The sequence below is a fragment of the Lampris incognitus genome, chromosome 2, assembly GCF_029633865.1.
Source record: "Lampris incognitus isolate fLamInc1 chromosome 2, fLamInc1.hap2, whole genome shotgun sequence".
Lineage (NCBI taxonomy): Eukaryota > Metazoa > Chordata > Actinopteri > Lampriformes > Lampridae > Lampris > Lampris incognitus.
Genome location: NC_079212.1, coordinates 28,683,639 through 28,705,800, shown reverse-complemented (window position 1 = coordinate 28,705,800; position 22,162 = coordinate 28,683,639). Strand labels below are relative to the sequence as shown.

Here is a 22,162-nt window from a genome sequence, read left to right as displayed (position 1 = left end):
CCCAATGCGGCTGCATTACCTGCATATATGGTAGTTTCGCCTCTGCACTCAAGGTTTTTATGTTTTTGATGAGAGTGGTGTTATTATTGTGGAAAACACTGCAGCCACCATGAAACAAATCCAGGCAGTGAGGGTAATCACTCACAATTGCGTTTTTCGTCAGAAGCCTACAGACCCACTACACACCCTATATTAAGATGTTGTAGTTTGCATACATTTTAAATATTCGGAGGGGAAACAAACTAACTTTTAGTCATATGATATTTTACTTATTTTGTTGAATTTGACTTCAGATGAAAATATAACCATGGCTGTGGGTATTAAAAACAAGGCCAGATTTTCATTTCCCCCCTGTGCTGAGTCTACAATAAAAGCCCAGACAGTCTGTCCATTTCAATAAGAGATTATTTAACACCCCTAAGATACTGACAACAGCCTCTCGCCTCAGCCAAGGAAATATAATTAAGAGGATAAGGAATTGATCCTTGATTGTGTGTTCCATTAATATGTATTAATGAGGCCAGCGTATTAAAGCTTTTTTATCAAGAACTGCTAATGAGTTTTACACAGATCAATATCTTGAACTAAAACCTGGGCCTCTATATTAAGGATACTATATATTGAGCATACAAAGGTTGTCGGTAACTGAAAAATAAAGGGGTCCAGCAGTGTTTTGTATACTAGGTGTTGAATTTTGTGGAGACATGCAATTAAATAATCCATATTTTTGCCTTCAAAGGCTTTCAGCAGATATTATATCTAGCACATTTTTGCGGCTAATTTGTTATTTTAAAGAAAGCCTCCAGTGGATTTGAATATTTTGCTTCACAATCCAATCTGCTTTAGCATCCAATTCAGAGGCAATGAGGAGTGTGAGCGGTGCTAGCAGCATTTTTGCTGGCTGCTGCCTCACAGCTCTCTGGTGGTCTATTATTTCTGATGAGCAGACACCTGCATTAGAACAGGAAATGGAAGATGAGGGTAAAGTAAAACATCACACTGCCTAATTGGTGGGATAATGAAAATAAATGATAAAACTCAGGTCCCTTCAGGGCTTCAAGGCTGGTTTTCATCCTGTACCTTTTAATTTGACTTCCCTCCAACCAGTTCAGTCTGCTGATTCATTGATCAATTACCAGGAGTACCACGAAAAAAGAGATTACAAGTTAGTTGAATATCGGAGAATAAATCTTGAATTAACTTTTAATTCCCTGTGAAGGGCAATAGTTTTACGTGATCGTAAATTTTTTTTTTCTCGTGGTGTTGCTCTTGCATGCTAATATTAGTTTTTATGCTCTTGAGGTCTAGAGGCTTTTTGCCAAGCATAGGGAGTTCTGTATGTTTTTGGTTGTGCCTCAGTTCCTGGATACATTCCATAAATGCATGTGTTTACGCACACACACACACACACACACACACACACACACACACACACACACACACACACACACACACACGCGCGCGCGCGTTCTTAGATGTGTGGGTCTGTAACTCTGCATGTGTGGGGTAGCTCACAAAACTTATTCCTCTAAATGGGTCAGGCCCGCCTGGCCCCCCGGAGACAGTGACCGTGGAGGAAGTTACAGACAGCACAGCCCAGCTGGCCTGGAGCCCTGGCAGGGACAACGGCAGCCCTATCACCAACTACCTCATCCAAACCAGGAACCCTTTCACCGTGGGATGGCAGAGGGTGAACACAGGTACGCAACCTATGGAAGTGTTTGCATCTAATGAGGAATTCATGCTTCAATGATCCCCATAAAAAAGTTCCTTTTTTATTGCCCCCCCTTTTTTTTTTACCTCCACCCAGCGTTCAGAGCATAGGGTCATCAGCAGTTTTCAACCTGGGGGTCAAGAGATGTTTTGAAAAGGTCGCTAAGATTGATTCATGGGATGTGAAAAACTAATGTAGAAACATAGGGGCGTCCGGGTAGCATAGGGGTCTATTCTGTTGCCAACCAACACAGGATCGCCGGTTCGAATCCCCGTGTTACCTCCGGCTTGGTCGGGCATCCCTACAGACACAATTGGCTGTGTCTGAGGGTGGGAAGCCAGATGTGGGTATGTGTCCTGGTCGCTGCACTAGCGCCTCCTCTGGTCTGTTGGGGCGTCTGTTCGAGGGGAGGGGGAACTGGGGGGAATAGCATGATCCCCCACGTTCTACATCCCCTGGCGAAACTCCTCACTGTCAAGTGAAAAGAAGTGGCTGGTGACCCCACATGTAATGGAGGAAGCATGTGGTAGTCTGCAGCCCTTCCCGGATCAGCAGAAGGGGTGGAACAGTGACTGGGATGGCTCAGAAAGCGGGCTGATTGGCCAGGTACAACTGGGGAGAAAAAGGGGGGGAAATCCCCTCCCCAAAAAGAAACGCAGGATCATGTGTTTAAACTTTGTAATGTATGCTTTTCTCTCATGAAACAGTATTTTTCACTCTCAGAACTCCATACAAAAGCATGAAAAATGGAAATTAAAAAAAAATAATTAATTGGTGTCACAGTTCCTAGTTTTATGTGTTCGTGTCTATGTCAGGGCTGCCAGTAGGAATCACTGCATTTATTGGGATCATGAGCAAAAAAGATGGAGAAACGCTGATGTATAGAGAACTACCCCTTAATCTGACAGGGAATCGGTGACTTGCTCGTGGACACCACAGCAGGGTGTTTGCCCAGTGATGTGTTGTGCACAGGTCTTCCCCCTGAAGATGAATTCTGCTGCTCGCTGTTCCCTGTTACCACCACCTCTTTTATGATCATGATAAATTCTAGTTTTTTCCTTTTTTTTGAGGGGGGGGCATTTCTTACCTTTATTAGACAGCGACTGTGAAGGGCAGACAGGAAGAGAGAGAGGGGTATGACATGCAACAAAGGTCCCCGGCTGGAATCGAACCGGCAACAGTTGCGACCATGCTCTAACCATTCGGCTGTGGGGGTGCCAGATTCTCGTTTTGAAAATATTTGTCTTTGCCTGGTGGCTGGGGAAATTTTGCACATGGGTATTTTAATTAGGGGCAAATTAAAGTAATGATCCCAGATGAGTAACATCTTCACAGATGAAACGCCATCTAAATTAATTATTAAATTGGTCAATTGAGAAATAATTTTAAACTGTTACATTTTATTTAAAGCTTAATTTTAGGAATCTCTTGAAACTTTTTTTTTTCAAGTAATGAATTGCTATTGGAGCATAAAATGTGTTTCCCTTTCCACAGTCCCTGAAGTGATCGATGGCAACACACTAACAGCTACTGTTGTGGATCTTAATGCCTGGGTGGAGTATGAGTTTCGGGTGCTTGCCAAAAACAGTGTTGGAGTCGGAGAGCCAAGCCCCACTTCACTCAAGACCAGAACGGAGGATGCAGGTACATGCATTTACTTACAAGTTGCTCCGTCTGACCACAATCGAAAAACTCTGCACCTTTAACTCCCAGTTCTCTATGGATTAGTATTTATGTTGATACTGGATTATTTATGTTGATGAATGATAACGGATTAGGATTTAAATTGCTTTTATTGATCTGACTGAGAATGCTGCACAAGAATCCCAATGTACTTGTTGCCTGTACAAATAAAATTTGTTGTATCTTGTATGTAAACCATTTGTTGATAACATCATCAAAACCGTGCTTTTCACAAACCCAAAAGTGTATCTTTTGATAAGAAAGAGTGAACATGACCTGTGTTGTGTAGTTCCTGATGCAGCGCCAGGTGAAGTGGGTGGAGGGGGTGGCAGCAGATCCGAGCTGGTCATCACATGGGAGGTAAGTCATCAGTCTTATGCCGCTGCCCGTTCCTCACCCCAAATGCAGTCAGGCTTATTTTCATAACGCTGAATGAGGTGCTTATTATTTCATCCTAATTCAAAGCCACTGCTCTTATTTGGCTTGTGGGTGTCGTAAAATGTCGGCCAACTGAAATCTGTCCTGCCGACAGTTGTAATTTCTTGGTTAAGGAGCCTCAGTGTACGGCTGTAGCAACACTGAACGCTGAATCTGACGGATAGATTGCCCGTCATTTACAAGGCTTGGATGTGGGAAGAATGAGTATTGTTCACTCTAACCTGTGATGCAAAAGAACAAAAAAAAAAAAATCTTGCGGTGAAGCGAAACAGCCTGACCGCTGAACAGAATTGTAAATGTTAAAGAAGTCATTATATAGCTCAAGCTACCATAGTTCAATTATTTTAGTAGTGTAATTTCACTTAATGCTGAAATAACTTTCCATTTTAAAAGCTGCAGGGACATTTCGTAATGAGCTCTGTCTTTCCTTTTTTCTCCTTCTTTTAAACGACATTTTACTCCTCATTTCATTTATTCAGGTGGGTAAGAAAAAGCAATTTGCGGGAAGCACACTTCTCCCAGCACCGTGAGATTGGGCAGTGATTGTGTCAGCCCAGCGGTGGGTTGAACGTGAGTGGTTTGTATGTGTTTTAATATCACTATAGTTTTGTGTTTCACTCTCAGCCTGTCCCCGAAGAACTGCAGAACGGTGAGAGCTTTGGTTACATCATAGCTTTCCGCGCCTTTGGAGAGGTAACCTGGACGCACGTGGCCACCTCTGCCCCCGGGGCCTCCCGCTACGTTTACCGCAATGACAGCATTGCACCCTTCTCCCCTTTCCATGTCAAGGTTGGGACTTACAACAGCAAAGGACAGGGTCCTTTCAGTCCTGTGGTCACCATTTACTCTGCAGAGATAGGTAAGTCAACGAGGGTGAAATGTTTGGCGGGTTTCAATGCTGGTTTTGTTTTATGAAGAATAAAGGCCATAAATAAAATATCATTCACGAGTTTTAGAGTATTCGCTGGGTGGGAGAAAATGTGGTAAATATATAAAAGGGACTTGTGACGAATGAATTCTCAAGAACTCCTTTAAGTGGCGTAAGAAGAAGCTTTTATATATATATATATATATATATATATATATATATATATATATATGTGTGTGTGTGTGTGTGTGTGTATATATATGCGTGTGTGTGTGTATATATATTTGTATACACGCACACACACACACACACACACACACACACACAAACAAACACAAACAAACACAGTGGCGCAGTGGTTAGTGTAGTCGCCTCAGAACAAGAAGGTCCTGGGTTCGAACCCCGGGGTTGTCCAACCTTAGGGGTCATCACGGGGTGTCCTCTGTGTGGAGTTTGCATGTTCTCTCTGTGTCTGTGTGGATTTCCTCCGGGTGCTCCAGTTTCCTCCCACAGTCCGAAGTCATATAGGTCAGGTGAATCAGCCTTAATAAAATTGTTCCTAGATGTGAATGTGTGTGTGTGTGTGTGTGTGTGTGTGTGTGTGTGTGTGTGTGTGTGTGTGTGTGTGTGTGTGTGTGTGTGTGTGTGTGTGTGTGTGTGTGTGTGTGGGCCCTGTGATGGTCTAGCGGCCTGTCTAGGGTGTCTCCCCGCCTGCCGCCCAATGACTGCTGGGATAGGCTCTAGCATCCCCGCGACCCCAATTGGGATAAGCAGCTTGGATATATATATATATATATATATGTGTGTGTGTGTGTGTGTGTGTGTGTATATATGTATATATATATATAATATGAGTTTGTGTGTGTGTGTGTGTGTGTGTGTGTGTGTGTGTGTGTGTGTGCATCAGACCAGAGTGAAAACCAGTGATTGTTTACATCCACACTGCCACTCAGAAAGCAAAAGACATCAGTCTGAAATGAACTGGGGTAGCGTACTGGACCTTTACAATTTGATACTGTAAATAATGGTCATTCTGTCTCCATGTACTTACAGTTACAAGTTGCAATGATTTAAGAGGGATTTGCAAGAAAGAAGAAAAATGCTACCATTAAGACAATGCTTGATTATAAATGTGAAATTGAAAGGCAATTCTCTCAGTTTGTGTTTGTGCTGTGAGAAAGAGCGCAGTAAAGCCCTCATCTGTTGTCTCTTTTCAGAGCCAAGTGGGATGCCAGGGGGAGTTTGGGCCAGAAGTGTCTCAGCCTCTGAGATTGAAGTGAACTGGCAGGCTCTCTCCTTCACCCCTGAAAGAGTTCTGGGCTATGAGGTACATTTCCTCTTTTAAATGTAAATGGGAATCAGGGGCTTGCGCAACACTATTCAAATGCTTGTCGTCACCCCTGGTGTACCTCGAAGCCATCACTTCCAAAATCTCTGTCGCCATGGAAATGGCTGTTTCAGTTGGCTGACTTGTATAGCAAAAAATTATACCAGCCTTCACACCACCAGCACAAAAAAGAAAAAAGAAAAAAAAACAATGTTGGACTTGTTTCAATAGCTGAAAAGAAAATTGCCTGTCCACATGCCTTTTCTTGTTTCTGTCAGTCTAAAGCTGTCCTGGTACACAGCCTTACCTCGATGTTGTGATACCATACTTGACCAAGTACCGCGGCACCAAGTGTTATCAACAGTCCACAGCAAAGAACACAGGAAACGATTACAACCCTGGAACCGTCCACAGTACAGGAGCAAACTCATGAAATAGCGTAGCGAGTACATTTAAAAAAAAAAAAAAAAACTCTCAAACTTGTAAGTAGTGTCATTACATCCTCCCACCCCTTTTTTCTCCCCAATTGTACCTGGCCAATCACCCTGCTCTCTGAGCCATCCCGGTCGCTGTGCCACCCCCTCTGCCGATCTGGGGAGGGCTGCAGACTACCACGTCTCCTCCGATACATGTGGCATCGCCAGCCGCTTCTTTTTCACCTGACGGTGAGGAGTTTCGCCAGGGGGACATAGTACGTGGGAGGATCGCGCTATTCCCCCCAGTTCCCCCTCCCACCTGAGTAGGCACGCCGACCGACCAGAGGAGGCGCCAGTTCAGCGAACAAGACACACCCACATGTGGCTTCCCACCCGCAGACACAGTCAATTGTGTCTGTAGGGACGCCCGACCAAGCTGGATATAACACGGGGATTCGATCCGGAGATTCCCATATGTGTCATTACATTCTTATCAAAATAATACAATGTGGGTATTAATTAATTATAATTCTCTTTTCTTTTGTCATTCTTCTAAGGTGGGTATGCCAGAGACAGGCCTATTTAAACTTGTGATTTTCAAAATGTTTTCTTCGATACCAACATACCCCTGAATTTTTGGTATGATGGAGAAGGTTTGGTATCAGGATACTTTTGTAGTACTGAAGTAATTTGCTGCTCCATTCAGTCTCAACACAATGTATGCAACTCAGGTTGCAATAGCATTGTGCTGTCTGATGAAGCAGCTGAGATTTATCCCTGATACCCTCGAAGAGATTACAAGCAATCTTCAGGTTCTCATTTATTTATTCATTTATTTACTTACATACTGACTTACATATCTGTTTATTTGTCTTGCTGCCATTTGATACGTGGAAGTTGCATTCCTTTTTGGGGGGGGGGGTTCCCCCTTTTTCTCCCCAATTATATCCGGCCAATTACCCCACTTTTCCAAGCCATCCCAGTCAGTGCTCCAGCCCCTCTGCCGATCCGGGGAGGGCTGCAGACTACCACATGCCTCCTCCATTACATGTGGCGTCACCAGCCGCTTCTTTTCACCTGACAGTGAGGAGTTTTACCAGGGGGATGTAGAGCGTGGGAGGATCATGTTATTTCCCCCAGTTCCCTCTCCTCCCGAACAGGCGCCCCAGTCAGCCAGAGGAGGTGCTAGTGCAGCGACCAGGACACATACCCACATCCGGCTCCCCACCCGCAGGCACGGACAATTCTGTTTGTAGGGACACCCGACCAAGCCGGAGGTAACACAGGGATTCGAACCGGCGATGGTTAGCGCTGTCACCTTACAGCAAGAAGGTCCTGGGTTTGAACCCCGGGGTTGTCCAACCTTTGGGGTCATCCCAGGTCGTCCTCTGTGTGGAGTTTGCATGTTCTCCTTGTGTCTGTAGCAGTTTTTCACCGGGTCCTCCGGTTTCCCCCACCATCAAAAAGACATGCATGCTAGTGTTAATACTCCTGTCTGTGCCCCTGACCGAGGCAAGACAAGATGAAGTGGAGTTGGTCCCCAGGCACTGCACGGCGGCTGCCCACTGCTCCTAGCTACACAGCTAGGATGGGTTAAATGCAGAGAGGAATTTCCCCATGGGGATTAATATAGTATATCAAAATAAAAAAAATAAAATATATATACATATATATATATATATATATATATATGACTCACCCCCTCGAAAGAAAATGTCAGACAAAGGAGTTATCTACCAAGCTACGGTGACAAGAAATGACAATGGCAAAATAGAGACATATGTCTTTCTCACAGAGGGAACATTCAAAAAGCAGTTTAATGCACACGTGTAGCTTTAGAAACAACTGTTTAAATAATGTAACATCTGTAGGCCATTATATGTGGTCATTGGTGGACAGAAAAATTAATTATTCAACCACCTGGAAAATTCTCTCAAAAAACAAAGCATATTCAACCAGTAGTAAAATGTGCAATCTATGTGTAGCTGAAAATATTTTATCATTTGCAAACCAGAAATGTCTACATTGAATAACAGGAATGAACTAGCTAGCAGTTGCAGACATAGATATAAGCACCTATTTTGTAATTATAAATAAATGATGCCAGTAGACAAATACCATTAACCTTGTATGCAACCCCTCCACCCCACTTACTGGATGTTTAGCGATCACATGTTTTTGAATTTTTGAATGTAGGCACCTCCCCTTTCGCCATTGGACATTGTACACATGATGTGCATGACGAGGCAGTTAATATGTTATGTTCTTTCCCATGTGGCTTTGTTGACAGCTAATGATTGCTTATGGCATGAAACAGGGTTGTTATATATATATCTATATATCTTTGTTAAATGAAACACTCAACAGTGGGAAACGTGCTCAACAAATAAGGAGCAAAATAATCCAGTGATTCAAGGAAATTCTTTATGAGACAGTACAAGCCTTTTTCATGCCATAAGCAATCATCAGCTGTCAATAAAGTTACCTTTATTGTAATAACCAATAACTTTATTGGTTATTACAATAATTGGTTATTACAATAAAGTTACCTTTATTGTAATAACCAATAACTTTATTGACAGCTGATGATTGTTTATAGCATGAAACAGGCTTATACTGTCTCATAAAGAATTTACTTGAATCACTGGATTTTATATATATATATAAAATCTTTGCGAAATCAAATATGCTGATCATAAATAAGATTTCCATACCGGATCAGTCGAGGCCCAGGTTACCAACAACCGCTACCGGTACTGTTAACCAGCAGGGTGCCAGTGGAAACTATGCTACTGTTGGGCGAAGGAGAAAGAGAGGGGGAAGGCATGTCCACAGGCAGCGAGAGAGGAGGAGGGGTAAGAGTGTGGAGCTTAGAGTCAGAACTTTGAATGTTGGCACTATGACTGGTAAAGGGAGAGAGCTGGCTGATATGATGGTAAGAAGGGGGGTAGGTATACCGTGTGTGCAAGAGACCAGGTGGAAGGGGAGTAAGGTCAGGAGTATCGGAGGTGGGTTCAAACTCTTCTACCATGGTGAAAATGGGAGGAGAAATGGGGTAGGGGTGATTCTGAAGGAAAAGTATGTCAACAGTGTGCTGGAGGTGAAGAGAGTGTCAGACAGAGTGATGAGTATGAACCTGGAAATCGAAGGTGTATTGATGAATGTTGTCGGTGCATATGCCCCACAAGTTGGGTGTGAGATGGAAGAGAAAGAAGAATTCTGGAGTGAGTTGGATGACATGGTGGAGAGGGTACCCAAGGAGGAGAGAGTGGTGATTGGAGCGGACTTCAATGGACATGTTGGTGAAGGGAACAGAGGTGATGAGGAGGTGATGGGTAGGTATGGTGTCAAGGAGAGAAATATGGTAGGACAGATGGTGGTGGATTTTGTGAAATGGATAGAAATGGCTGTGGTGAATACATATTTCAAGAAGAGGGAGGAACACAGGGTGACATACAAGAGTGGAGGAAAGTGCACACAAGTGGACTATATCTTATGTAGAAGGCATGATCTGAAAGGCATTGGAGACTGCAAGGTGGTGACAGGGGAGAACGTAGCTAGGCAGCATCGGATGTTGGTCTGTAGGATGACATTGGATACCAAGAAGAGGAAGCGGGTGAAGGCAGAGCCAAAGATCAAATGGTGGAAGTTGAAGAAGGAAGACTGTTATGTGGGGTTCAGGGAGGCGTTAAGACGGGCACTGGGTGGTAGTGAAGAGTTGCTGGATGGCTGGGCAACCACTGCAGAAATAGTGAGGGAGACAGCTAGGAAGGTACTTGGTGTGTCATCAGGACAGAGGGAGGAAGACAAGGAGACTTGGTGGTGGAATGAGGCAGTTCAGCAAATTATACAGAGGAAGAGGTTGGCAAAGAGCAAGTGGGATAGTCAGAGAGATGAAGAAAGTAGACAGGAGTACAAGGAGATGCAGCGTAAAGCGAAGAGAGAGGTGGCAAAGGAAGAAGCATATGTTGAGTTGTATGAGAGGTTAGACACTAAGGAAGGAGAAAAGGACTTGTACCAATTGGCTAGATAGAGGGACCGAGCTGGGAAAGATGTGCAGCAAGTTAGGGCATTCAAGGATAGAGTTGAAAATGTGCTGATAAGTGAGGAGAGTTTGCTGAGAAGGTGGAAGGAGTACTTTGAGGTGTTGATGAATGAAGAAAATGAGAGAGAGAGGAGGTTGGATGATGTGGGGATAGTGAATCAGGAAGTACAGTGAATTAGCAAGGAGGAAGTGAGGGCAGCTATGAAGAGGATGAAGAGTGGAAAGGCAGTTGGTTCTGATGACATACCTGTGGAGGCATGGAGATGTTTAGGAGAGAGGGCAGTGGAGTTTTTAATTAGATTGTTCAACACAATCTTGGAAAGCGAGAGGATGCCTAAGGAGTAGAGAAGAAGTATACTGGTACCAATTTTCAAGAACAAGGGTGATGTGCAGAACTGTAGCAACTACAGAGGTATAAAGTTGATCAGTCACAGCATGAAGATATGGGAAAGAGTAATAGAAGCTAGGTTAAGAGGAGATGTGATGATTAGCAAGCAGCAGTATGGTTTCATGCCACGAAAGAGCACTACAGATGCGATGTTTGCTTTGAGAATGTTGATGGAGAAGTATAGAGAAGGCCAGAAGGAGTTACATTGTGTCTTTGTAGATTTAGAGAAAGCATATGACAGGGTGCCGAGAGAGGAGGTATGGTATTGTATGAGGGAGTCGGGAGTTGCAGAGAAGTATGTAGGAGTGGTGCAGGATATGTATGAGGAAAATGTGACAATGGTGCAGTTGGAATGACAGATGGGTTCAAGGTGGAGGTGGGATTATATCAAGGATCGGCTCTGAGTCCTTTCTTGTTTGAAATGGTGATGGACAGGTTGACAGACGAGATCAGGCAGGAGTCTCCATGGACTATGATGTTTGCAGATGACATTGTGATTTGTAGTGAGAGTAGGGTGCAGGTTGAGGAGAGCCTGGACAGGTGGAGGTATGCACTGGAGAGAAGAGGAATGAAAGTCAGTAGGAGCAAGATGGAATACCTATGCGTGAATAAGAGGGAGGACAACGGAATAGTGAGGATGCAAGGAGTGGAGGTGATGGAGGTGTATGAGTTTAAATACCTGGGGTCAACTGTCCAAAGTAACGGGAAGTGCAGGAGAGGTGAAGAAGAGTGTGGGCAGGGTGGATTGGGTGGAGAAGAGTGTCAGGAGTGATTTTGCGACAGAAGGGTACCAGCAAGAGTTAAAGGGGAGGTTTACAAGATGGTTGTGAGACCAGCTATGTTATATGGTTTGGAGACAGTGGCACTGACGAAAAGACAGGAGGCGGAGCTGGAGATGGCAGAGTTGAAGATGCTAAGATTTTCGTTGGGAGTGACGAAGAAGGACAAGATTAGGAACGATTATATTAGAGGGACTGCTCAGGTTGGACGGTTTGGAGACAAAGCAAGAGAGGCAAGATTGAGATGGCTTGGATATGTGTGGAGGAGAGATGCTGGGTATATTGGGAGAAAGATGCTGAATATGAAGCTGCCAGGGAAGAGGAAAAGAGGAAAGCCAAAGACGAGGTTTATGGATGTGGTGAGAGAGGACATGCAGGTGGCTGGTGTGACAGAGGAAGATGCAGAAGACAGGAAGAAATGGAAACGGATGATCCATTGTGGCGACCCCTAACGAGAACAGCCGAAAGTAGTAGTAGTAATATATATATATGTGTGTGTGTGTGTGTGTGTGTATGTATGTATGTATATATATATGTATATATATACATACATACACACACACACACGTATATACATGTATATACGTATGTATGTAAAATAAATAAAGCAGTAAAAAAAAAGTGTATATATATTTTCGTTTTTCATCATTGGTGTCTCTCGTGTCCAAGGATCCATTCCAAGAGATTAAGGTGTGTGCTTGAAGCGAAGATGGCTTGACAGTCCAAGGTGTGAATAGAAGAGATGGGAACAGCCTGGACAGGGGATAGTAGGGGGTGGACCCATTCCTGCGGCTCTCTGTTCTTGACGGATTTTTCGGCTGCAGCGCTTTTCTTCCCCATGCATTCGTTTGTCAGTTTCGGCCTTGTTAACCAGCCAGGCAGGCAGCTCTCCAGTGTTTTTGATTTTACGCTACTTTTTCCCAGTTCTTAGGGTCGATGTTGAAGGTGATCAGCGTTCCCTTGATACAGTCCTTGTAGCATTTGTTGGGAGCTCCTCTTTTTCTTTGACCTTCAGTCAGTTCAGAGTATAGGATTTGTTTCGGGAGTCTGTCGTTTGGCATTTTCTGGATGTGGCCAAGCCACCACAGCTTGTGACGTTCAGTTGTTGTCTTGTTGGAAAGGAGATCGGCTCTTCTGAGAACTTTATTGTTGGTGACCCATTCCTGCCAGGAAATTCCCAGAATACTTCTCAGTTTTTGCTGGTGGAAACATTCTAGTTTATGGATTTGGTTCTTGTAGAGGGTCCAGGCTTCACAGCCATACAGGAGGGTTGAAAGAACCACTGCACGGTAAACCATGATTTTGGTTGATGTCTTGAGATCACAATCCTAGAAAACATGGTGAGAAAGTCGGCCAAAGGCAGTGTGGGCAGCTTTCTTTCTGTTGGTGATATCCGGTTCTAGACTGCACATTTCTTCGAGGATACTTCCAAGGTACTGAAAGGATTGAACTTGTTCTATAGATTGGCCATGGATAGTGATTTGAAGCGGAACTCTTGGAGTATCCTGAGGCACAACAGCAAGCGTTTTGGTTTTCTTGATGTTCACAGAAAAGTCAAACATTTCGTAGGCCTGAACAAAGGAGTTGGTGATCGACTGAACTATATATATATATATATATATATATATATATATATATATATATATATATATATATATATATATATTCACACACACCTTTCTCGCAGCCATAAAAACCGTCCGTTCTGCTTGTTGTCTCTGATAGGTGGTATACTGGGAAGACGATACCAAACCAGAGACCATGGGAAAAGTGAGGGTACCCTGGAACCAGACGTTGGTTGCTGTATTTGGTCTCACGGGGAACACACAGTACTTCATCACGGTCAGCGCCTTCAACACAGCCGGCACCGGCCCTTTCCTCCCTGCTATCAATGCCACCACAAAAAAGCCGCGTAAGTTTCAGCACCCAATAAAATCATACTTCTGATCAGCTGGGGTGTTGTTGTTGTTGTTGTTGTTTTTCATCCACCCATCTAATTATTTAAAGGGTGAAAAAAATGTAGAGGGATACGCCTGAGTAAGCATAATTACGAGTCATTTCACAGCAATTCAGGGGAAGGTTAATGCATTTTGACCTGCTTTCCTCTTCTCACAGCAGTCAGCCAAATGGATATAAATGTTAATCTACAGTGCATTCTTGGAAATAATATCGCATTCTGAGCTAAAAAAAAAAAAAGAAGAATCCTGATGGTAATGTGAACATGTACGTACAACCTGACACATAGTGTTAAAGCAGTCACCTGTTGTGTCAGTTAGGTTTATGTGTTGACATACAGAAATGACTGGTTTGTAATTGTGCCATGCAGCACCAGCCCAGCCTCCGCTGAATATTGAATGGACTCTAATTGGCACTCAGCTGTCTCTTTACTGGGAACCTGTGGTCGCCACTGAATCAGAGTCAGAAGTCACTGGTTACCAAGTGAGTTTTACACATTACTTGTTTTTAAAAATTGGGTAAATAGCACAGGGTAGAGGAGGGAGCATTTGTCCACCTTTTACCTCAGCCAAAAAAAAACAAAAAAAACATTGTATTTTGACTGCTGATACTAATTGTGAATGCGAATATTTCATTATCAGGGGATACCGAGTACCAATCCGATCCATTACTTTTGCTTAACGGTGCGACTTTGACCATTTGCTTGGGTTCAGTGAGCAAAATAATTGAGGTAGAATCACTTTTTTCCACCATTACTGAAACACAGGCTTCCATGTGCCAAAGAAAATGCAGCAAATCAAGCCAGGTTACTTTTATTTATGACATGTTCCCCCTGGTTTTGGGGATTTTAGTCCTGGGAAAAATCTGTGATACAGATACTTAATTTTATATGGGTGTGCCGCAATAAAAACAAGCTTATCAAGGTATTTTATCTTGTTTCAATCTTGTCTCGTAATGCTTATTTCAAGATATTACTTGTAAAATATTCTTAACCCATTGGCAGATAATCTTGCCTCTTACAAGAAAGCACACATTTTCTCAAGATGGAAAGAAATCTTAAAACAAGAAAACTTGATTTAAGATAACCTTCTTCTTAACCTTCTTTTTTAAAGTGAATGTGTTGAGACAAGTCCTTTTATCATGAAACGAGTGCTTTTAAAATAGGCAATATCTCCCAGTGGGTGGGTAAGAAAAAATGACTAGCATTATCTTAAATGGAGCATCATGAAACTTAAAACAAGACAAAATACCTTGATAAGCTGGTCTTTTCTGCAGCCCGATATCCAATGAACGGATTCAAAACTGGTGAATTTCAAAATTCACTTGGATCACAAAGGAAGCAATGAACCGCAATTTACCCAACAAACTGACAAGACTTTTACAAATCAACAAGGCTTTTTACATGTGTCAGCAGCAATATAGTAAATTAACTGAGAATTGGGCATGTCTTGTCAAAGTTTCCATATTTCACAGTGGTGGTTGTTTTGCCCCCCCCCCCCCCATTTAGCTGTCATACAGGAGACAGAAACACAAGGAGGTGAACACGCTCACAACAGCCAATTCAACGGCGGAGCTGACCCTCCCTGAAGAGGATGACTACATCATCTTCATCTGCTCTCTGAGTGAAGGAGGGCTGGGCCCCCCATCAGACCCCATTAGAATCCACCAACTAAGTAAGCTTGTTTGCTCTCAGATTGAACCCAGTTCATATATACTGTGTTTTTAATTGTGGTTTGGCTGGAAATGCGGAATAAGGTTATAAAATGATTAAATTGTACACAGATTTGCCAGGGTCTAGATCTTAGTTTGAACCCATAGTGTGAACCTGTATGTTGCTTTTCTGTCCTTTGTAAATAACGTCATTTAACACCTTTAAAATCTGCCAGGGACACTTTGTCCTATGATGACTCTGTGTAACATGTCCCTGGTCACCCCTGTTGGGCTGTGCAGGCTTGTGTTTTGCTGAAATATGCAGAGCAATCCATCTCTGTTGCAGAGGTTGAGTTTCTCTTTTTACTCGATGCTATTACTCTCCTGGGGGACTCTATTAACCCCCCCCCCCCTTCCACCAATGCAAACCTAGTTCTAGGTCTGGGCTAGTGCTAGTGCCAAAGCAGTTTGCTTTTCCACAGGCTAGAGGTGGCTAGATAGTCATGTCATGGCAGCCGAAAGTAGTAGTAGTAGTATGCTATTTCATCATTAAATTCACCTCTGAGAATTTTTGAAGCGACAAATAAGTTTTGTAGATTTTGAATATTGGCAATTTTACGAAAATTGATGGCGAATCGAAAATTTGCTCTGTTTTCGGAGTTGAGAACTCCACAAACTGGTGACCAGCCAGCCAGTCACATCCACAGACCCCACTGTGAGCTGGATTCACCTCTGAGAGAGACCGGTCTCATAGACAAGAGGTTTTTATTTCCCTGTTGACGGCTGGCTTGTTTAAATATCATCACACAGATGTCCATTATAAAATTAACAGAACCTTTGATTATCGGACTTTTTCTTCTGTGAGGTGATTAGTCTGAAATTGACAAGGTTTGCTTGATTAATCGCTCAATATTTCTTAGGATGAACTCTTCAGTGTTCTTTGTTGATATGTTTTTAAGCATAGGATTTCAGATGGTTGTACTAAAATTAGGTTTTAAATATGGGGGGGGGGTGTGGGTGTCAAATTCACTATGTGAAAGTCGACCAAATAAAATACGTGCTGATAAAGCCATTTTATTCCTATCAAACTTTTATCTGAAATGTCATTACTGAGTGTTAAGGGGCACATACAGGATTGGTCTTGTTGGTCACGATAGTCCTGCCCTCAGCCCCTGACGTAAGCGGTTCGTCCTTCTAGCCCAGCAAAGAGTTTGTGCCACTATGGAACCAGTTTCATGGCCGAGAGCCGGTTCTTTGGCTGCAAAACACTAAGAAATGGTTTGAGATTAGGCACCGGCTCCGAACCAGCCCTCAAACTGCCTTGGGGGCCTAACTCTTCTGCTCCTCTAAATGCTAATTTGCAATGCTGATATATTCTGCCTTCTGCCCCTGAAAAAGCCGTCGAGAGAGATTCAATTCCATGCTGGATTTCCTATTAAATTCCATTTGATTAAAAAAAAAAAGGCTATTTTTTTTCAGACCCAAGGGTGTGTTTTTGTTTGTTTGCCTGAATTTGCAAATATTCCAATTGACAATCGTTCAGCCATTCATCTCGTCTTCATTTCTGCTTGAAAAATTCCAGATGGACACAACAAAGGATGAGACATGGTCACATCACATTAGTAGTCAAAATGCAGCATACATCAGAATTGATTCAGAATAATGTCCGGATTTTACCTATGGCATTCTGAAGATACCCTAAAAACAGGTGGTTTTGTTTGAAAAAAAGACGAGTTCACAGACAGACATGACCTGCAAAAGATATAGCAACCATTGCTAAAGAGTTATAAGCGGGCTATGATACAAAATATAGAAATGCAGACTTGATGTGATTCAAAATGGATGCATATTAAATGTTCTTCACTTTTGCAGAAATGCAGTTCAGGGTTAGTTTAGTTGCTAGCACCAGCTATATTTAACCACTGTCTAGTGCTAAATGCAAAGGTGGGGAAAGCATGACCTCAAGATGGTGTTTATCATAAGGCTAGCAATCACCAATTTAAACAAATATATATTAATTTTTCAGAAAATTGATTAGAAAAAAAAACATGCTTCTCGTTCTTGTTCCTCAACCAGATAAGCATGTGGGCTCATTTCTGATCATGGTGTTGTTGTTCTGAAACTGGCTTGAAATGCATGCTGCATTTCCCCCTCTCTCTCTTTTCACTTTATATTACCCGTCTATCTTTACTGACCTGTCTAATGATGGCCAAATATTAATCAAAGGTTTATGTTTCTTATTTAAGATTTTATCCATGTATACCTTAAATCAGTGATATACACTTCTTAACTGTGATTATACACTATGTGATTTGAGCACACACACACAATATATATATATATATATATATATATATATATATATATATATATATATATATATATATATATATATAGCGTTTTTTTTCCAAAACTGTCAATGGTGTTGATAGATGTGCGCAACTAATGAGGAGTGGAATATCTAAAGGGTGTTCTTTGTTGAATCACATTAGCAGCTGATGAGTGCACAACGCACAAAACAGGCTTGTACTGCTATGTATTGCAACTTTTTTTCCTGCATCTGTATTGATGTATATATATAGATATACACTACCGTTCAAAAGTTTGGGATCACCCAAACAATTTCGTGTTTTCCATGAAAAGTCACACTTATTCACCACCATATGTTGTGAAATGAATAGAAAATAGAGTCAAGACATTGACAAGGTTAGAAATAATGATTTGTATTTGAAATAAGATTTTTTTTACATCAAACTTTGCTTTCGTCAAAGAATCCTCCATTTGCAGCAATTACAGCATTGCAGACCTTTGGCATTCTAGCTGTTAATTTGTTGAGGTAATCTGGAGAAATTGCACCCCACGCTTCCAGAAGCAGCTCCCACAAGTTGGATTGGTTGGATGGGCACTTCTTTGAGCAGATTGAGTTTCTGGAGCATCACATTTGTGGGGTCAATTAAACGCTCAAAATGGCCAGAAAAAGAGAACTTTCATCTGAAACTCGACAGTCTATTCTTGTTCTTAGAAATGAAGGCTATTCCATGCGAGAAATTGCTAAGAAATTGAAGATTTCCTACACCGGTGTGTACTACTCCCTTCAGAGGACAGCACAAACAGGCTCTAACAGGTACTATTTAATGAAGATGCCAGTTGGGGACCTGTGAGGCGTCTGTTTCTCAAACTAGAGACTCTAATGTACTTATCTTCTTGCTCAGTTGTGCAACGCGGCCTCCCACTTCTTTTTCTACTCTGGTTAGAGCCTGTTTGTGCTGTCCTCTGAAGGGAGTAGTACACACCGGTGTAGGAAATCTTCAATTTCTTAGCAATTTCTCGCATGGAATAGCCTTCATTTCTAAGAACAAGAATAGACTGTCGAGTTTCAGATGAAAGTTCTCTTTTTCTGGCCATTTTGAGCGTTTAATTGACCCCACAAATGTGATGCTCCAGAAACTCAATCTGCTCAAAGAAGTGCCCATCCAACCAATCCAACTTGTGGGAGCTGCTTCTGGAAGCGTGGGGTGCAATTTCTCCAGATTACCTCAACAAATTAACAGCTAGAATGCCAAAGGTCTGCAATGCTGTAATTGCTGCAAATGGAGGATTCTTTGACGAAAGCAAAGTTTGATGTAAAAAAAATCTTATTTCAAATACAAATCATTATTTCTAACCTTGTCAATGTCTTGACTCTATTTTCTATTCATTTCACAACATATGGTGGTGAATAAGTGTGACTTTTCATGGAAAACACAAAATTGTTTGGGTGATCCCAAACTTTTGAACGGTAGTGTATATATAAAAATTTAATACATTGCAGTACAAGCTTGTACAAGCTTTTCTTGTGTATCACGCACTAAACAAGCTTGTATTGCAATGTACACCATTGACGGTTTACAGAAAAAACGCTATATATACAGTCCATCCAGAAAGTATTCACACCCCTTCACTTTCCCCACATTTTGTTTTGTTACAGTCTTATTCCAAAATGGATTACATTCTTTTTTTTCTCATCAATCCACATACAATACCCCATAATGACAAAGCGAAAAAGGTTTTGTAGAATTTTTTGCAAATTTATTAAAAATAAAAAACTGAAATATTGCATGTACATAAGTATTCACACCCTTTACTCAGTACTTGGTTGAGGCACCCTTGGCAGCGATTACAGCCTCAAGTCTTCTTGGGTATGAAGCTACAAGCTTGGCACACCTATATTTGGGGTATTTCTCCCATTCTTCTCTGCAGATCCTCTTGAGCTCTGTAAGGTTAGATAGGGAGCGTCGCTGCACAGCCATTTTCAGGTCTTTCCAGAGATGTTCAATGGGGTTCAAGTCTGGGCTCTGGCTGGGCCACTCAAGGATATTCACAGACTTGTCCCGAAGCCACTCCTTCGTTGTCTTGGCTGTGTGCTTAGGGTCGTTGTCGTGTTGAAAGGTAAACCTTCACCCCAGTCTGAGGTCCTGAGCGCTCTGGAGCAGGTTTTCATCAAGGATCTCTCTGTACTTTGCTCCATTCATCTTTCCCTCGATCCTGACTAGTCTCCCAGTTCCTGCCGCTGAAAAACATCCCCACAGCATGATGCTGCCACCACCATGCTTCACTGTAGGGATGGTATTAGCAAGGTGATGAGAGGTGCCTGGTTTCCTCCAGACGTGACGTTTATCATTCAGGCCAAAGAGTTCAATCTTGGTTTCATCAGACCAGAGAATCTTGTTTCTCATGGTCTGAGAGTCCTTTAGGTGCTTTCTGACAAACTCCAAGCGGGCTGTCATGTGCCTTTTACTGAGCAGAGGCCTCCGTCTGGCCACTCTACCATAAAGGCCTGATTGGTGGAGTGCTGCAGAGACGGTTGTCCTTCTGGAAGGTTCTCCCATTTCCACAGAGGAACGCTGGAGCTCTGTCAGAGTGACCATTGGGTTCTTGGTCACCTCCCTGACCAAGGCCCTCCCCCCCCCCCCCCGATTGCTCAGTTTGGCTGGGCGGCCAGCTCTAGGAAGAGTCCTGGTGGATCCAAACTTCTTCCATTTACGAATGATGGAGACCACTGTGCTCTTCGGGACCTTCAAAGCTGTAGAACATTTTTTGTACCCTTCCCTAGATCTGTGCCTCGATACAATCCTGTCTCGGAGGTCCACAGACAATTCCTTTGACTTCATAGCTTGGTTTCTGCTCTGAAATGCACTGTCAACAGTGGGACCTTATATAGACAGGTGTGTGCCTTTCCAAATCATGTCCAATCAATTGAATTTACTACAGGTGGACTCCAATCAAGATGTAGAAACATCTCAAGGATGATCAGTGGAAACAGGATGAACCTGAGCTCAATTTTGAGTGTCATAGCAAAGGGTGTGAATATTTATAAACATGCAATATTTCAGTTTTTTATTTTTAATAAATTTGCAAAAATTTCTACAAAACTTTTTTCACTTTGTCATTATGGTGTATTGTGTGTAGATTGATGAGAACAAAAAGGAATTTAATCCATTTTGAATAAGGCTGTAACATAACAAAATGTGGGGAAAGTGAAGGGGTGTGAATACTTTCCGGATGCACTGTATATATATAAAATCAGTATGCCATTCTTTACAATGGTAACCTCTATCTTCCAATAGCATATATTTTTAGATGCACTCACAAACATTTCCTGAGATACTTATGAGATGCTTCACATCTAAAAAGGTGGACATGTCCCTGTACCAGAGCTCAGGAAAGACTTGATGCCTGTTTGCCATGTGTCTCATTCCAGGTATGAGTGCCCATGGCTCAAGAGCCAGGAGTCTGGATATCTCCCCTTTCTCTCTTCTCCTGACCACTGCAATATCAACGTTCAGGTCAACATCATGACGCACTGACAAACTACACTTATGACAGACTACACTCTGTTTTTCAAACTTCTGTGTATTTTTTTTTCCCTTTGAAAGTACACTTTTCCTCTTTTTTTCTCACATTTTTTTTCAGAGGCGACCATTTGCCAATTTGAAAGTGTTCAGTTTGGATGTACGAGGCAGCACAAAAACTGAAGGGGTGTTGTCTGACTTGAAGTACAGTATATATTCTTTAGGTGGCGCTGCCTATCCGGCTTTTCTTTTGGGGGGGGGGGGTGTTCATCTTCAACTCTCTTGACTCCAGAATGATACAGATGCCTTACTTCCATTCATGTGCCAAAGTAGTCCGAGCCTTCTTGTTGTTGTTGCTAAGATAGCTACATGCTTTCCTTAAAAAAAAAATTCTCACAATTTCTTCCTATCAAGAGTTTGATTGATAGGGTGTCGACTGCAAAAGTCTGTGATGCAAAGTTGTATTTTGTAAATTCAAATATTTTAAGTTCTTCTTCTCTACGTACTACTTGGCGAGTAATGACACATTCATTCGCCTTGTGCCCGTGCCTTTGGGATTCTTGTAATGGCTTGTAGACACTTTTCAATGCTGCGTAGTGGTTTTGAACACATGGCAGCCATCTTCATCACAGAGCAGTATTCTATTAAAGAGCTGGTTGTATCATAGATGCAACAGCTCGCAATACCGGCGTGATCCATTTACATTTCATCAATTGATCGGGGAGAGCTGAATGTGCCAAGAGGGCCCCTAAAGGTTACAGTATGCCATACCTGCCATGATGACAGCCTGCAGATTGTTGAATCTAGCCCTAAATTGCATTCAATTAACACGTGCAGTGATAGAGGGAGAGGTGTTCTTTCCCTCAACCACTGCCAATGTACTGCAGCTTTCACCCATCTGGCCAACACATGGCAGACATTTTGTGCCAGGACGCATGCCAGTCATCAGCCACAGCAGACGAGAGCTTCAAGTGCTGCCAATTGTGCCAGTCCAATATAGAAATCTAGCCACCAGCCTAGACAAAAGTTTGGCAAAACAATAATTTATGGTTCGTTGTGTTTAAAGA

General features: G+C 42.5%; 1 protein-coding gene across 1 annotated transcript in view; it reads left to right on the top strand.

Annotated features, from left to right (window-relative positions):
- Nucleotides 1-21,102, top strand: part of LOC130107123 (contactin-3-like) — a 54,814-nt gene extending 33,712 nt beyond the window's left edge. The window contains exons 14-22 of the mRNA XM_056273540.1: nt 1,542-1,700; nt 3,209-3,358; nt 3,687-3,757; nt 4,460-4,694; nt 5,921-6,030; nt 13,384-13,570; nt 13,985-14,097; nt 15,122-15,287; nt 21,005-21,102. Coding sequence (XP_056129515.1) covers nt 1,542-1,700; nt 3,209-3,358; nt 3,687-3,757; nt 4,460-4,694; nt 5,921-6,030; nt 13,384-13,570; nt 13,985-14,097; nt 15,122-15,287; nt 21,005-21,102 — 1,289 coding nt within the window. The remainder of the gene's footprint in view (nt 1-1,541; nt 1,701-3,208; nt 3,359-3,686; nt 3,758-4,459; nt 4,695-5,920; nt 6,031-13,383; nt 13,571-13,984; nt 14,098-15,121; nt 15,288-21,004) is intronic.
- The last annotated feature ends 1,060 nt before the right edge of the window (nt 21,103-22,162 follow it).